The following is an 18,730-nucleotide window of genomic DNA, read 5'->3' on the forward strand; positions in this document are numbered from 1 at the left end:
TAATTCAAAACATAAGATTGGAGATCAACTTATAGAAATACAAAAAAACGGTCCTTGGAGTATATCTTGTATTCAATGAGCTGGAGATCTCAGTACAGGCGGGAGGGAAGTTATGGATATACTTTATTTTTTCAATTATTGAATGTATGTTAAAAAATTGTGCCATGTTCAGAATTTTTCTGGTGTAATTAAAGCCTAAAAAAATTGTTTATACCCAGTCCTCACTGCCTTTGTTACACACATTCCTACCACCGACAGTTCATCAGTACAACACTGAGAAACTGGCAGCAAGAAGATGTATTGAACTGTGTTCCCATGCAGGCATGTGCATAATTGGAAAAATGTCACACTGCCATGGGAAACCCCATCAGAGACAACAAATATTGTAACATAAATATGTGCATAATTCTCTCACTCTAAGTCCATCTCAAATCCCTACATTACAATTCGAAGATCAGTAGATTCTTCATTTTGCTGCTGAACCAGAAGAAGGCTATTACAGAAAAAACTTTCCTGTAGCTTCCTTCAGTCAGTACAGGTCAACATGCACATGCTTCAGACCTGTGACCTTACTGCAGCACACACAGCTGCTCAGCTCTCCCAGTCTCCCCCACAGATGGGAGTCCTGAACTGGTTCATAGCAGTGAAAAAAGAGAGGACAGCAGTGGGGCAAGGGGAGCTGGGGGGGTGGGGTGTTCGGGGGACAATGGATTTGGTGGGGAAAAGGGGACTTCTGTTTCATGCCCTCATGATCTCTCTCTGCTGTCGAGGGGAGGGTAAAGAGGTGTGGCTAACAACTTAATTACTTCAAGCAACACTAATGCTCACATGCAATGGAAGGAGGACAGAGGGAGGTGAAGTCTATCCGAGAAGCAGGCATGAGCTCTCAGTTCAGGACTCATCACTTAAAGGCGGAGGAGTACTCTGTTGCACATGACTGAAGCTACAACACTGCTGGTTAATTGGACACTGCAGAGACATCAGCACAGCTGGAACATTTTCCTTATGCTCTTTACAACGCTGATTCTTCTGGTACAGAAGGTCTATTGAGAAAGTAATGGAAATGTGGAATGATTGACTGGTGAAGACCTGGAGTCAAACAGAACAGACAAGTGGAGGTAGGTTGGCCAATTATCTGACATTTTCATTTTGTATACAACACTGAATACTGATTATGCTTTGTGCCCAAACATGATCAGTGCCAGCTTTTAACCTTAGTTTAGCTTTTCCTTTCCCTGAAGCACAGTCAACAATTCAATAACATTTGACAGCTTGGTTAGTATTTCAACTCAAGACTAATATCAGATCGAATGAAAATATTCCAGATATACTCTGTATCTGTTTTGTTAGAAATCATGTGAACAATGCTTTACTCAACAGTGTCCTGACGGATAAAACACGGATATTAAGTGCATCATAACTACACATACAACACTTGAAAGGTGTTTTTTCTTATAGGTCAATCATTTACACTGAACCAAGTCTGTGGAAGATGGTTTGGTTCCACCTTGGTGGGGCAGCAGGTGGTTCCAAAAAATAACAAGAAAATAATAATTTTCTATTTTAATTTAAAATTCATTTGAATTAATATTTTAGGTGGCAGTGTTGCAATATTAAACATGATGATGACGGTGGAAGCATAGTTTAATTACAGGTGTAGTCCAGCAGGTCACCACCCAGGACAAAACTAGTTAATTAGGAGTTTGTGCAACTGATAATTTACTAAATGAAATTATGTTGGTCCAGGACAATGTTAGCTCATTATTATGTCCATATTATTAATATGGACATAATAATATATTATGTAATTATTAAGTATGAGTAAAATAGGATATTTTCCCCCCTCACTACATACATAGTGAAGCTTCAATTTAATTTTATACATTTGATTTAATAAGAGAGCAAATCAATGTAGATCTCTTTTAAAAAAAATGCAATAACAAGCATCTAGCAGGTAAAGTGCACTTAGCAGGTAAGTGGAGACCAAAACAGTGGACCAGTTAAAATAAGAGCCAAAGTTGTTCTATAACTTCTTGATGTCTAGAAATATGCAACTACTTGCCGACACATTTACACACATCTTTACATAGCTGGAAAAATGCTTGTTTATTTTCTGTATTTTAGCAATGTAGTGACAGATCACATTAGAACTTGTGTTTTGATTAATTTATAAAATGACATATTATATGTAAAGGTTATTTAAAGCTGGTGGAGTATTTGGATTGATCAGAGAGCACACTGTCATGTCTGTTTCCTGACCGCAGTCTGCGTTGTTATAAATGGCACTTCTTTCAAAAAGTCTGAATCAGAGTCAAGTTGTGGCACAATATAGTCAGCACCATGTTGATGTTGTGGCTTCTGGTTAAAGTGCACTGCACCACAAATCAAAGCCTGAATAAATCTTTTCAGTAACAATAGAAGCATCCAGCAGTACGGCAAGGCAGAGCAGGAAGATATTAGTCAGAGCTTAATGACAGGCAATAGCTCCTCTAACATTCTATTCAGATGCATCTGACAAGACTAAAAAAGAACTGAGCAGTCACTTCTTTAAGTTGTCCGCTGCTCAAACAAATCTGCTGATTGTGGAGAGTTCAGCGTCTCCTTCCACCTTGTTCCCCTGTGGTTTAAAGAGGTCTGTCAGGTCTGTCATTCCTTTGTGTCCAGACGTCTGCTCCATGAGTCGCAGCACCCAGCAACTGTTCCTGCTGTGTGTGCATGTGTGTGGGTGAGAATGAGTGAGTGCCAGAAACAGGCGCAATGACAAAGATAGAAAGAGAGAAGCAATGGATGAGGAAGGATAAAGCACGCATGACAAATTGATTTATCACTTTTGTTGAGGCTGAATTATTCTGAAGTCTACCGCAGAGGACAGCGTTTGTTCTCTGTGAGGTCGTATATGTGTCAGCTGACACCTTTTATAAGAGTCCCTGACAGATGGTGATCTGTGTCTGGACAGATTTTACAGTGTCCATACTGCATTTCTTAGTGTCCAAAGATCTGACTGAGTTCTGACCCATGAGGCTTCACCGTCATTTCCACAAAGACCTGAAGGTTCTCTGTGAGAAGAGATGTTGCCCAGCTCCAGTGGTCCCTTTATGCTTTAAACTGTGGACTTATATCACTGAGCGCTCTCTGGCAGACTTTAGGTCATATTAGCTGGACAACTCTTCTGGGCAACTGAATTTTGTCTGTAAGCAAACAACACTTAATGATAAGGTTTCACTTCCCTAATCTTGACACTCCATATGTGTGCTTGTGAGCGACGGTTTGCGAGGTTCGTTGGAGGCCGAGCCGTCTAGCCGTGTAATAACCAGTGATAAACACAAACAACACAAAGATCTGCCAATGAGTAATGGTAAACATGTGTTTAACACAACACGTCATTGGCTTCACTGATGGGTTCACTTACAGCATTTATGAGTGTAACCGAAAAAACTAAGAGACGTCAGAAAAAGGAGGGAAAAAATGATGAAGTGTAAAAGTTAAAAAGTGTTTGTGTGATTATCTTTTGGACTGCCTTGTGTTCCTGTCCAGTTCCTCTGAGGCTAGGTTTTACTTTATGTCATGTTCAGTAGAGAGGAGGAAATGAACAATTCATCTTCATTAGAGTCCAGTGGCAGATAAATCGCTGCAGTGCGCTTATTTCAAAACAACGCCTGACAAGGATTTTATTACACACAGCAAGTGCACTCATGATCAACACTGCAATGTAGACTGATGCTATTATAAGTTGTACTGACAATTTTATTTAAATATCAAACACAATTGTTTAAGTCCCTTTTAGTAGGGACAAAGATAAAAGCTATTTCAACAAGATTCATTTGGTCTTCACCTTTTTAACTATAAGAGTATAAGAGTATAATAGCTGATTTTATTGTAATTATATGCATCATATCAACTTTTCTGCACTTGCATTCATATACATAGAGGCTGTGCATTGAGTTCAGCCAAAACACAGATGACCTACAGCTCAATACTGTGTGGGAACAATCTATGTGAAAACACCATGGACCAGGATAGACAACAGACGGTATTCAATCTGCAAGTGTTTGATTTATCAGTAAATGGGCTACACTTATGTGGAGCATTTTAGCCTTTGTGGTTCTGTAAAGTGTTTTGCACTCACAGAGCAATGGGGACAGAGTGATCATAAAATCCACCACTGCAACAAACTTGGGATTGAGAGTCTTGGCCAAGAGTGCTGGACAACGTGGACAGGCTGGGAAATGGATTACAAAGCAGAGCCTTGAGCAGAGCTAGACAACCCACAGACATTTTTACAAAGTATGATTAGTTCTCCTAAGCAATGAGGGATTTACAAATGTGTAACATGAGTAAATATGCTGCAGGTACATTTTCCAGAAGAGAGTTGGAATGAAAATGAAAAAAAAAATCCTAAGGAAAATATCTTTAGATTCTCCACAGTTGGCTTATAAAACATAATGACCACATGCATTTACTGCAGCTCAACACAGGCCTCAGGAGTTAGCTTAACCTTTATCTGGTTTACACCTTGTACAATAATTTATTTCAAGGCTGAGAGCTTTGTGTGATGTTCGTCCACTTTCCATTTCCACAACTATAAATGTCACACAAATTGAATTTGTGAAATGGCAAATGGCATTCTGCCAAACCAAACCACGGAAACACAAGTCAGACTCAAAACAAGCTCTGTGTCTGAAGATCTCTGAGGTGCAACACACACCAGCAGCATCTGATGTACACGAAAACACCTGTGCCTGTGGTTTTCTCTCTATATACCCTTCACATGTGCACTGCACCCGTGAAATTTTCCAGACACCTCCCAGAGGAACTGCACATTTAAACAATGTCTGATTCAGTCGCACCAGACATTAATTAAGCACACTTTATCCTGCCAGCTCCCTGCTATCCAATTGTAACAGCAAATACAACTCGTCTTAATATCAACTCAGGTATGGATCCATCTCCTCAAAGTCTACTCAGGCACTGCCCTTGCCTAAACCATAGATAAAAACATGTCACAGATAATCTCCAAAGGGTCAGTAGGGTCAAGAGGTTTCTGAAACCTTCCCCAGATATTTTGAGGGCAGGTTCACTTAACAGAGGGTTAAGTAAAATTTAGAGACGTAGTTGCTTGTTCATTTTTTGTGTTTTTAGTCAGTAGTAAGAAATCATAAATGGCCAAGGACAAAGGAAACATTTATCCCTCCCAGTGCTCACTATCATTCTCAACTCAACTGCCTCTGTTTCTTCCTCTTCATGGTACCACACTTTCTAGATTCCTAACTGCGATAGTGTATATCTTCAACCAGACACAAAAATCAACTGAACATACAGAGGGACCCACAAACCCAAGAAGCCCCTTTAAAAAAAACTTTATAAAAAGAACAGCCCAGCTGTTTTTAGACAGAGACCAATAGTAGCCAGATTGTAGACCAAGAGCAAAACTATGAAGTGTATGCCAGAAACATGAACACACACCAAGCAGATTTATTACCTCTCACATGTTGAACTCACTTGAGATCCACTTGTATGAGTAATTTATTTGACTCACAGTCCTTCAACTTGAGAAAATCCTCAGCTCGACAGTTGCAGTTTGTCAGACTATGAGAAAGTCCACTAACAGTGTCTGAGCTGACCAGACTGAGGCAGTGTTTGGCAGAGTACCATATGATGTAGTGACTACCATCTCCAAAACCCCATGATAACACCGATATTGTCAGGGGAGACTTCCTTTGTGTTTTGCGTTATTGAGCATTCCAAAGCTGTGATAGTATTTTTCAACCCAAGACCAAGAAACACATCATGAAAACATGATCTGCCATTATGCAAGGTTTAAGCCAACACTGGAAACAGGCAACAATCTGCGTGACCAAGTCATATATTTTAATAAAGAGCAATGTTTTCAGTGGAAATCAAGTTAGGACTTTACATGTTACTTAGTGTTTGTCCATTTCTCTCATCTCTTCTCCTTGCTTGTAATAGGGAGCAATCAAGTCAGGTGGTTATCAAAGGAAATGCAATCTAGAAATCTTTGTCTTTGGCACATGTACAGTAACAAAAGTTACAAAAGCCAAGTATGACTAACGGTGTTCTGGATGATGAGGGTTGGGTGAGACTAACAAAGTTGCTATAATGCACTGACCACAGAGGAAAGCAAACGCCTTAACAGCTTAAATACAAAAACAGTGATTTACATTTTTAGACAGTCTCTCCTACAAGATTTGTTGTCGTTACTTGCTTGGGTGACGAATAAAAATGGAGAGTGAGGTTGACTAGTCAAATTAGTTACAGATATGAAAGTTGGACAGGGGAAGTTGCATATATGGTCAGACACAGCCCCCCCCGCAAAAAATACAGGTCTGATGTAGGTCCTTCATGTTATGTTTCCTTATATTTTATGTTTGTGCATACTTTAAATTTCCATTTTAAATGGTAGCAAAGTCTGTGTCTGTGCCCTAACCACAGGCAAGTGATGTGGATAAGGTGGAGTGAACAATGGGGCATCTGAAATCAAATCATGTTATAATACTACTGCAGGTTGGTGGAGTGAAAATGGGCCCTAACTGATCATCTTCCCCTCTTCTGTAGATCTTCTTGGTTGGGGTACAGCAGGTCTGTGCTATGATTCTCCCTGTGGTGGCATTGTTAGGTCTCCTGTTGCTCTGTGGACCAGAGTCAACTCTCCAGGAAGAGACTCAGGAAATTGGGAACAGCGATGACATCCTGGAGAGAGAGTTCATCTTTGAGCCTAAACGGCAAAAGCGTGCTGTTGTTGACTACAGCGCCTCCCAAACGGACAAATGTTCCTACACCTTTATTGTTCCTCAGCAGAAAAACACCGGAGCTATCTGCGTGAACTCCAAGGAGCCTGACGCCATGCTGGAGAACCGGGTCAATAAGCAGGAGCTGGAGCTGCTCAACAGCGAGCTGCAGAAGCAGCGGCGGCAGATTGAGGCGCTGCAGCTGCTGGTAGAGGTCGACGGGGGTTTAATCAATGAAGTCAAGCTACTACGCAAAGAGAGCAGAAACATGAACTCCCGGGTTACGCAGCTCTACATGCAGCTGCTGCATGAGATTATCCGTAAACGAGACAATGCTCTGGAGGTGTCACAAATGGAGACCCGGGTGCTTAACCACACCAACGAAATGGGCAGACTAGCTGCACGCTACCGTGACCTGGAACATAAATACCAGCATCTGTCATCCCTTGCAAACAACCAGAGCGCACTACTAGTACAGCTGGAGGAGCGATGTAAGCGGGGAGGGTACTCGTACGGTGTGGTGCAGGAGCGCAGCCGTCCCGTCCGACCACCGCCTCCTGCAATCCCTCAGCCTCCAGTACAAATGCCACCACTCTCTCCTGGAGGCTACAGGCCCTTCCATCCACCCACCTACACCCGCCACACCAACAACCCCATGACTAATGAGATACAGAATGACCAGAACGCCAAAGCATTACCAGCTCCACTACCCACAATGCCAAGTGCAACTTACAGCTTTACAAACGAGCCATCTGGTAAGTAGATACAAAAAACATATAGTGTGAGTATCTTCCACTGAGAGCTGTCATTGCACAAGTGCAGGATACTGCCCAGAAAACATATAGATGCACGATAGGATACTTTATATAACAAGACCTCAGTCACAGTATGATGCAGTTTCACTAAGAAACATTTCAAGTATTTGAATTTCTATTTTCTTTGTTTCAGCAGGATGCTGTCACTGTACATAATATTTTCAATGAATTAGAGCTGATCAATTAATCACCATTTGCAGGATTTTACATTTTGGAACAAGAGTACCATGGTAGTCTTAAAATGACTATGATATTTGAAATTTTAGTTAAGAAAATAAAAACTATGCATGATTTTGGCTAATAAATCATATTAACAAATCATAATACATCATTAACAAATCATATTTAGGCAAACAGGTAAACAACAGAGGTAATAAATGAAGTGTTTGTCAAAGTAAATGCCCTGGCCTATTAGAGCAAGATGCTTTTTTTTTACCATATCCCTGTAAAAGGCTGACAGACAAGCTAAAAAAACATACAAATTGGTCTGTTATTCAGTGTATAAATGGGTGTAAGTGCACAACCCACATACACTGACCTCTGACTTACATGCACATACTCTGCCCCCCTCTAGTGACACACACACACCTTTACAGCACTGTAGCACTACTGCAATGCTGCGAAACACTGTTGGACCACAATACATAGACATGGTATGATGAGAATTAAATTCAGCCATTTGAATATGTTGCCTCTTTCCATGTGGCTGGAATATATTGAAGTTGTGCTGGCAGTAATATTTAATGCTGCACTGGAAAGCATTTGTCATATTTGGCACATATCAAACATGGTCAGCAGTGACTTCACTTTTCCAGGAGTCCTCAGTCTGTTTTCATATTCCACTTGATGTTTCCGTGTCTCTTACTTGCACAGGTTGGTAGTATTATAATGATGAATAAAGCATGTCCCTAAAACTGAATTGCAGTAAGGAAAGCTTTTGTAGATCACTGGAGATTATATATTTTTGCTAGTCATCATTCCCACTCTCCTGCAGGGCCTTTCAAAGACTGTCGAGAGGCTCAGGATGCTGGATACACCACCAGTGGCATGTACCTCCTCAAACCAGACAACAGCAATCGACTCATGCAAGTGTGGTGTGACCATAGTCACGATCCTGGTGGATGGACCGTCATTCAGAGACGTCAAGATGGCTCTGTGAACTTTTTTAGAAACTGGGAGACATACAAGGTAATGATAATGATCTGAACTTAGATTTAATAGGCTATTTATGCCCCTCTAGATATTCAATATCATTAAATGGAAATTGTGTTAAGTGGTTGTCCTATTTTGGTTTAAAATTGTTTCAAACCTTTAAGACAGGCAGCTGTAACCTGATGGACAGGAGATAGATAGAAATTCCAATAAGACATAAATCTATGAGTTCACAAAAAAAGATCAAAGATTAAAAAACGTATTAAAAAAATAAAAAGGTATTAAAAATACCTGATTCACTGTAAACTAAACATTTTTGAGTCAGTGGATAAAATGGAAATTTCACGATTTTGATTTTGAAAATTATTAATGTCCATTTTGGTTCCCCACATTTGTACCTACTTTAAACAGACAGACTGTTTGGCCAACCGATGTTATTATGTAATATGTGAATACTCATAAGAAAAACTCAAAATCAAATCAATGAGATCACAACCACAGAGATGAAACCGACTCCACCTCTGTGTTGCTGCCAAAGACTAACGTCCTGTGACCAAAAGTGAGGACATCTAAATCTAGATTCTCATCTCAGGACTTTAAACCCAGTACTTCTAAGACAATCATTCCCCTACCCATTCTCACCGGGTTAACAAAGCTCTTTAAGTCAACCACACATGTACATCTGGTTGGGATAAGGACTTTCACTGATTCCATGTGTCCTGTAATTTAATGCGGGAATTCAGACACACTTTGGAGGGAATCCTAAACAAGTCTGCCATTCTGCCACTGCTCCTGGCCTCTCGCTCTTGCATCATACCAATGTTTCACTGATGCTTGGAAGTGCACTGCTGTATCATGAAGACAAACCATCTTCTTTTTTATATACTCCAAAATAAGAGAACCACTGTAGCTATTCCTCCTAAATTCTGTACTGGAGACTGTCTTTTTTCCTTTTACAGCAAGGGTTTGGAAACATTGATGGTGAATACTGGTTGGGTCTCGAGAATATGTACTGGTTGACCAACCAGGGCACCTACAAGCTGCTAGTGACCCTGGAAGACTGGAGTGGACGCAAAACCTTTGCTGAGTATGCGAGCTTCCGGGTAGAGTCTGAGGCTAATTTCTACAAGCTGCGTGTGGGCCATTACCATGGCAATGCTGGAGACTCTCTGACCTGGCACAACGGCAAGCAGTTCACCACACTGGATAAAGACCATGATGTCTACACAGGTGAGTGGACCAGAAGGCAGTATAAGACATTTACATTTTAATTTAATTAAAATTAACATTTTAGGTGTTAATCAACAATGACAGCAGCAATCAAGCAAGGTAAATTCAGCCATTTACATTTAGCAAGCATTGTAATGTACGGTTGATTTCAACAATCTGACTGTGTCGCTAATAAATTAACTCTCACATCGTCCCAATAACAAAGACTTTGACTAACAATTTTGATAAACAGCAACAGCCCTTCCACAAAAACTGCACTCCTATTCTGAGATAAAACAGTGTTGTACAGTAGCATGTTGTAAACATGTACACACCACCTGTTTTGAACAGTGCCCATATAACAAAGGTCACAACATCAGGGGAACTTTATCAAGTAGATAAGTGGATAATCAAATGCAGACAAACATACCAATTACATGGAAATGTGGACAGTAAGTTCACAATCTTTGCCCCTAATGAGAAGAAAATTGACCAGTCTGATTTGACTTTTGTTTCCAGGAAACTGTGCCCACTACCAGAAGGGAGGATGGTGGTATAACTCTTGTGCTCATTCCAACCTTAATGGTGTGTGGTACCGCGGCGGCCATTACCGCAGTCGCTATCAGGATGGGGTCTACTGGGCTGAATTCAGAGGAGGAGCTTACTCCCTGAAGAAAGTAACCATGATGATACGCCCCAACGCAAACCTCTTCCATTAACACATCAGTCTAAACTGAACAGATTATACTGAATGTCTTTCTCAAAATGGATTCCATTTCTGTAGTGATCTGAACTTTCTTTCCTTTTTTTGGTTGCTATGCATTCATAATGTAGATTCAAAGAGCAAATGCTCGTGTAGTAACACAATAGGATCAACTTTTTTATACCTATTTTTTCAACATGCACAGTTTTACTTATCTTCTCGAGCTCATGATGCCAGACTGCACACAGTCATACATTAAGTGGATGTCATCTTACATCTGTATGTACATTTTTATGTGCACATTGAAAAATACAAAACGAAACTTACAAAAAGGTTAGTCAGTTATGTACAGAATAAAATCTATGAATATTGCAATTACTCTATATATTGATGTAACAAGGACTTTATATTCCCAAATCAAAACTGACTGCAGGCAATAAACTGGTACTTCTGATCATTATTGGTGCTTGTAATCCATATAGTACTGTATAATCTACAAGAAGGAATCTGGTTATTTATTTTGATCTATCTCCTTTAACATTATAATTTTCTTATATTACCATACAAACCATCATGGACATCAACACTGTACTCAAAGTTACAGAGCTGACGTGTTTGTCGAGTTACTTTCAATGCCAGAAGCAGGACAGTTACTTTACAAATTCTGTTAACTGTAGGTAAAAAGGAGTATGTACATTTAGGTAACATTTAAACCTAAACCCAACAGTGGCTACAACCCACTTGTCCTTCTACCAACAACACAGTACCTACCAAAGGTTTCCTGGTCTGTTTAAAAAAAATCATTCACTGTATGAGTGTGCAGATACAGTATGTACCAGGTACTCTGTGTATATATATGCTGTTTTATTAAGATTATTTTTTACTGTCTGTATGTTTATGATCTCTAAATAAAGTATGTACAGCCATGCTTATGTTTTCAGTGAGCTCATTTGAAAACATTTCTACACTGTTGTTAATTGAGAATTCTGCCGAAATCACAAACACTGAAGTTTAATCGTTTGTTTCTTGTCCTCGACATCAACAGAATTCATCCATGTATTTCTACATATTTAAAGCTAGCTGTGCATGCAGTGCCGAAATGATCCCGAGAAACAGATGGAGGACTTACCAAGGTAAGGTATGCAGGGCACCATCTTCAGGGAGCGGATGTATTCTCTCATGCGACTGTAGTTTTCCTCCTTGGATGTAAGATAGTTCAGCTTCTCAAATGTGGCCTTGTCTTTGCGACTTATCAACTACAAACACAGAGAGGAAACCGCACGTTTGAGATCTCTCACCAAACAGTAGTGTTCGATGCTGTGCTTGTGACACAAATTCACATGAAGTCTATAATTTAGTCTTTACAGATCTATAAAATGCCTTCTGCATGTAATCTGCATGTAAGACTAGAAAGACTAGCACGGTGCCATGAGAAACCCAAAAACACAGCAGTATCTGAATGCATTTAACTAATAGAGGTGTGCTGCAATATTTGTAAACAAAAACAGAATTCATAAAAGGGTGAACAAACGTTCACCTTAAAAGAGAAAAAAGGTTTCACCAGGCAGCCTCTTCGGGGACTGCATCACACTGCCTTGGCAACCATCTAAAAATATCATCTGGATGTATTGGATAAACAAGTACAGCCTGCTTCTAATACAGGGACTACCAGTATTGTTAACAGATAAATTATGAACTCAAACTGAACGTCGTAGGTCTTGTGTGTGTGTATATATATATATATATATATATATATATATATATATATACACACATATATGTATATTGTCTTGCACTGTGTGCAATAGATATAACCCTGCACACAATGTGTAATTTAATACAAATGTTTTTAAACTCTCTCCTGGTCTTTGTTGATATAGTAAATGTCACTCAGACTATTTCTCCATGTGTTTTGGCAGTGGAGCATCCTCATGATCTTATATCCAGTACTGTAAATCAGTGTTTAAATATTAAAACCAGGACCAAACAGTTGCACACTGATGGCCTGGAAGAGAAATTGATTATAAGAGCTCACACACACACACATCTGCTTGTGATGTGGAACTAATCATTTAAACACCCTGTTAGGAAGAAAAGACAGCAGCTAGCAGCACGTTACTACTCATAAACCTACAGAGGGAAACCTATTTGGGGTAGAGAAAAACCTTTGGAATGGACAACCGAGCTCCACATGTTATCTCTATTTTCTCTGAGAGGATGGTCATCTGAGGCCATCAAGATTTGATCCACCCAAAACCACAAATCCACTACTGATCTGTTTAGCAGAATTTTATCTAAACCTCTACACTAAGGTCCAGGAGAGAAAAGAGACAGCTCTTTTAATCTCAACTGAAAAGAAAATAAAATCAGTAAGTGTCAATAATGTTAGCGGTCAACAGAGCAAAGCAGTGTTTCTGTTGTGCTGATAGTGGCAGATTTGAAAGTTGATTTTTTTTTTCCCCCCCAATAAAATCAGTGCATAAAGTTGATGACTTACCGCCCAGGTTTTGCTGAGTCTGAAGATGGGTGCACTCTGCAGAGCAGACACCACAGAGACCAGAGAGTGGAGGTTGTTCAACTCCAACAGTTTCTGTTGGAAACAGAGTACAATATTATGTTAGTTTTTACAGATGCAAACTCTTAGAAATATTTAATTAGCTTAATGCTATGTGTGAAGTAATTCAAATGTTGTGGTTTTACACTGCTGGAAAATATAACTTATAAAAATATAAGTTTAAGAACTATTTGGGGGTTTTGGAAAGTTGAGATGAATGTTTTTCAATATTAATTTTTACCTTTTTATGAAACAATTTAATAACAAAATAGACATTCAGTTGCATCCCTAAATGATGTATGTATTAATGCCTGAAAAAAAAAACACAGACGTACTCTTTTCAAAATGGTCCTGCTGCCACAGTTACTCACTAGATAAACAGATGCAGTCAATATATTTGTAATTTGCCAAGAGCATTATGTCATGGTTCCACATTTCCTGTCCACCCTGTGCTATAACCTCAGTGAATAAGCCCTCCTGCTGCTTTCATGACGGGACCACAACAGAGGAAACACCAGTTTGTTTCTGCCATCAGTGTGTCTGTTTTCTCCATCCCTCCTCATATAGTGCAATAAAGAACCTGAGCTGCTCCTGTATTCTGCTGAAAATGCTTTACAAGCAGCTGGCTGTGGCCCATGGAATATAAATATACACTAAAACACTAACAGGCCAGCAGTTGCTGGCTTCCATTTCTCTACACATATCCATATCAGATGATTGATTTTCTTATTACACTGAAAGGCTTACCAAATCACACAGTGGCTCTTCTGCAACAGCAGATGAACAGTGTGTTTTTGTCTTCTGAAAACATGTGTTTTGTGTTTATTGAACTGTCTATTGAACTGATGACTGCAGCCAATCATCAGTTAAATAGATTAATATTGTTGTCGTCATGAATTATGTCAGTAAGCTTTGTCTTAATCACTGACTGCATCTCAGACTGCAACTAGAAAAGGGCATTTCCTGAAGAAAATGCAAGTTTGATTGCTGCAGCTGAAGCATTGCTGATGTGAAGGATTGCTCTGAATTGCTGGAGAACCAGAGAAATTCAGAGCTTCGTATGCCTCTGTGTGTCAGCCTGTCACCATGGTAACAGCAGAGGAGACCTCAAAAGCCACTCCAACTTTGAGAGCCTGGCATGCGGATTGCTTGCAGCAATCAAACTAAATATGTAGAACCAACATCAGAATAATCTATCAATCACAGCAAAGTTGTGTAAAAGAATGGATAGAAACAAGTCTGCAAGCAGTGACATAACCAGGGTCATAAACTCATTTGATCTTACCTTTGCTATTTTGACAAAGTGGCTCAGTATTTCTGCTCGAATTTTCAGCGTCTGGGCAGTTAAGATTTCTCTCACCAGCCAAAAGCTGACCTGAAACATCAACAACATACACATTTATATTGACACACAGTCTGCGGTTTACACTGTTGATTTAGTTTTACACCTTCTGTGAGGCTTCCTCTGACTGCAACTAAACTATTGTTTCGGTCATAAGTACAGTAAAGAACATAAGGAGAACGTCTGTGTTGTACCATGAATACTATAATATCTGCAATGCAGATTTCCTGTTACCAAGGTGATGCATCACTTTGTATCCTTCCATCAACCTTAACACTGACCCACATTATAGGCAGAGCAAAGCTTACCTGAATAAAATGAAATCATCTTAAACATGTCAGTCAAGTTTAAGTCTGTTATACGAGTCAAATAAACCAATGATAGCTGGTTAGGTTGAATAGTTCATTGTGTAAAATCGGTGCTCCTTGAACCAAAATATTGAATTTCCATCTTCATTATTGATCATCGATGGAGTCCACGCCAATTTCTTTACAATAACCTGTGTTGTGTGTATGAAAACATCATATAAAGCCTTAGTGTGTCCGCAGGGAGCTGTTAAAGGTCACTTGAGTCAGTGTTGGTTGTGTGTTAAGATTCCAAGTTTAAAAACTAATATATCTCCTGGCATGAAGGGAACAAATGAGGATAACAGGCCTCTGTAGCTGTCGCTCATCTCTGTTGCAGGCTACTGTCACTACCAGCCACTCCAAGCTATTACCACAGTAGGAGGGCAAATGTGAGTAAATAAAAATACTTTTATAATACTTCTTAAATAGTAGGTGTTTTTCAGAACTAATAAAGCACTGTGCCAAGGTGATTTGCAGCTGAGAGACAGCACTGTACGATGTAGAATGTGAACAAATGTTCTGCTTTAAACCCAGAACAACAACAACAACACACTAAGTGGCTGCAAACTAAGCAGACTTTCTTAATTATAGTTTACAACATTACAGCTGGTTTTACACATCTGTTTAACTTTAAAATGGGCTGTGGGCATAATGGATGTGTTTATGTGCTGAAAAGTGATAATGAGAATCATTCCAACAGCATCAAAATTCAATAATGAACACTTTAGTTTCTAGATCCTGGAATACACACATACTGTGACGATTGGCAGGATTCACAACTAGGATCACAGAGGATAGATACTGGAGGAGGGTACTGTACACTGTGTACTATGTAATTTTCCTTAACAAGCTGGGAGGATAAGACAAAATCTATACTGGTTTATGAGGTGATAAAAATAACATTATATTACCTTTACCCTTCCAGCCACACATTGAGCATGTCTGATATCTCATGGTTCTTATGTCATCTGTCTCATGTCATACCTGGTTGAACCTGCGGGTGAATGCCACTACATTAGGGGACAAACTGTGTTTCTCCTTCCCATTCCATCCACAGCTTGCCAGCTCCTGCAATCACAAAAATCACACGAAGAGAAGGACAATTCTTAGAAATACAAAGTTTCTGACATTCAAAAACAACCATCCTGGATGAGTGAAGTAAGCCGTATACCACATAGAACCACAGGTTTCATTTCAAGTTACTTCCTAATTTTCAGTCCCTGAAGTCTCTCTGCCTGGTGCTGTTCCCTGCAAACAGTGTGTGTACAGCCTGATGTTTCGGGAAGGAAATCCTTCAGGGCAGAACAGTGACTGGAATTTCATCGACTAACACAGGCTAAGCTGGGTTTCCATTGGAGAGTTCAACCACGAAGGCTAGCCTGGGTTCAGCTGAGTGGCAACAGCTGTGAAGGCCATCTTGATTAGAAGTATTTGAAATATAAACGGGGTTGGAATCATTTTGTAGCAGGACAAAGTCTCTGAGCAGCAGTGTGGGGGCTTATTACAAAACACTTGAATTTGTTATTTTTTTAATTTAGCTTTTATTTTACAGTGCACAATAGAAGATAGTCAGTAATTATGGGGAGAGACAGGATAATGAGTAGAAACAACATAAAGTAGATAATTTACAAAAGCTTATGACACTTCACATAGTCATGTTAAAAGTTTACAATACAGATGGAATCTAAATTTGATGCTGGAAATGATGATCAGGAGATTACCCAGGAACTCTCTTACCTCTGGCTGTATTGCTTTAAAGACTGGTGCATCCATCAGGGTGATCTGACTCTGAAATAAATCCACATTATCTTTCAATATGTAGCCAAAAAAGCATTGCTATACAGTCAAACAGCACAGGCAATATTATTACATAATTATGTTATTATTGTGAGAGAATACAGGTACATCCATTAGGTGTATAATTGAAAATAATTAGTAACAGCTGCTACATAATTCTGCATCCACTGCTGGGCTCCAGTGAAACTAATATAAGGAGATATACTGTGATTGGCTTCACATTCAAATAGAGTTTTAGTCTGAGCAGCCTTAGGTGGATGTTGAATCCTGTGTGGAAGGGAAGTGACTTTTTTTAAGCTAATTCAAACAATAAAAATGAATATACAATCAATTCAAACTATCCCATCGGACTATACCTGTGGAGTTGTATTTTTTATTAAGGTCATTGGAGTGAGCTTATGCGATAGATGCTGTGGTATATGCCTTAAGTTCATGTTACTTGCCTGTACAAAGTACAACAAAATAAATAGCATACTCACGGCAAACTCCTCAGGCGTCACCTTGAGCACATCGAAGACGACGGCATCGTAGCTCTTGGCGTAGTCCACACAAGGTCCATCCAGAGAATCAGAGCTACTGCTTGCCTGCAAACATTAATTGACTGTCATTGTAATTGCTCTACACCCACATAACCAGCCTTTACATGCACAACTTCTGGCATGAAACTCTAAATCTATGTTATAATCCCTTCATCTACACATGTTTCTGTCAACACTAAAGGCCTGATAATTGATGAAAAAAAAGATACAGGACAGAAGGAATGTTTTATGTAAGTCTTTTGTGTGGCAGATAATGTATTTATTGCAATAACTGTGCCATGCTGGAATATAGTATGTTTTTGTGTGAAACTGTTCCAAACACTAAAGATGAAAGGAACACAGTGCAAAACACAAAACTCGGGTAAATATGGGTTCACAACAAAACAGAAAATACAGCCTTGCATAATACAATTCACCGGCTTATTACAATGATTCAAAGATTCCAACAAGTTAAAAACAGATGCACTGTTCCTGGCAAATTACCTATTTCAAATTATGGTAATATGTTATAAATGCCTCTGATGTTTCTCTTTGCATGTTTACTTAGCCTTGATTCGATCTGCTTTGAGCACTGACTTTGTGTTCTTCCTGGGTTAATACGACTCAGCTCTGGCATTTTAATCAACAATCCAAACGGAACATTTCTTTAAAAATTATACTAGGATAAAAATCAAAACACTCACCCTACTCAGGGTATTTTTTTAATGTTTTGGAAAGAGACTACGTGAATGGGGCTGGAGATTGATAAAAAGAGATTTGGTGCTAAAGCAACACGAAGCTGGAAAGCTTGCTTGTCCAATTCAGAGCTAGACTTTCCATCAAATAACGGTCAAATACACATTAAGCTCAGAATGCCTCCATGTTCTACCAGTGCATGTATGCATTATTATACTGTGGTAACAAATCATTTTGTTACCAGATTGAAGTCACCCTTTCCAGGCCCAGGTGCTAACATAGGTACTAAGAATGAACATTACTGGAGCTTTTTCTTACCTCGGAGGTGACTGAATTGATGCTGGTGCCATCTGAGAGCCCGTTCCTGCGATACATGCTCACAGAGGGACTGGTGGGATGCACAGGTCTGGGCAACAGAGGCCTTCAGCTGGAGGGCACAGGTAACCTTTCATCCATGCCTGAAGACAGAGGATAGACATCTTTAGTCTGATATAATTTTCCTTACTTCCCTTCACCTCCCAGTGTGGGTTCGGGAAGCTACTCTACTTTTAAGATATGGCCTAACGCCTTCCAGTTTTGGGCTTAAGCCATGTGACTTTGTTTCATCGCTCACTTCTTTAACCTCTTTCACTCTCAATACATTTTAAATTCTACTGTAGCATGTCACAAAAAATCTTTCCCAGAGCTGCAGACTATAAAAGCAGCATAGGTGCAGGGCATATAACAGCAGCATCAACAGGAGTGATTATTTTCAGTGCTATATTGCCCTCTAATGTGCAGCTGGAATTCTGCATGTGTGCAGCCTCCACTCAGAATTGCCACTGCTCTCTCACATAGTTTTAAAATTCTTA

General features: G+C 39.6%; 2 protein-coding genes across 3 annotated transcripts in view; one reads left to right on the forward strand and one right to left on the reverse strand.

Annotated features, from left to right (window-relative positions):
* The window catches only part of LOC114443368 (ras-specific guanine nucleotide-releasing factor RalGPS1-like), a 45,691-nt gene that overhangs the window by 23,574 nt on the left and 3,387 nt on the right, over positions 1–18,730 (reverse strand). For both annotated transcript variants that reach the window (XR_003671433.1, XM_028417312.1), the window contains exons 2-8: positions 18,198–18,337; positions 17,145–17,249; positions 16,606–16,656; positions 15,853–15,936; positions 14,465–14,554; positions 13,123–13,215; positions 11,755–11,881 (exon numbers count right to left, since the gene is read on the reverse strand). Coding sequence is in view for 1 of the 2 variants with exons in the window: in XM_028417312.1 (XP_028273113.1) it covers positions 11,755–11,881; positions 13,123–13,215; positions 14,465–14,554; positions 15,853–15,936; positions 16,606–16,656; positions 17,145–17,249; positions 18,198–18,254 (607 nt within the window). In the remaining variant the exon portion in view is untranslated. The remainder of the gene's footprint in view (positions 1–11,754; positions 11,882–13,122; positions 13,216–14,464; positions 14,555–15,852; positions 15,937–16,605; positions 16,657–17,144; positions 17,250–18,197; positions 18,338–18,730) is intronic.
* On the forward strand, positions 794–11,501 carry LOC114443369 (angiopoietin-related protein 2-like). Its single transcript, XM_028417313.1, has 5 exons — positions 794–1,118; positions 6,574–7,501; positions 8,556–8,749; positions 9,673–9,943; positions 10,442–11,501. The coding sequence occupies exons 2-5, from the start codon at positions 6,607–6,609 to the stop codon at positions 10,639–10,641; spliced, it is 1,560 nt and encodes a 519-aa protein (XP_028273114.1). The 5' UTR covers positions 794–1,118; positions 6,574–6,606; the 3' UTR covers positions 10,642–11,501.

Source organism: Parambassis ranga, chromosome 12 (assembly GCF_900634625.1).
Source record: "Parambassis ranga chromosome 12, fParRan2.1, whole genome shotgun sequence".
NCBI classification, from domain to species: Eukaryota; Metazoa; Chordata; class Actinopteri; family Ambassidae; genus Parambassis; species Parambassis ranga.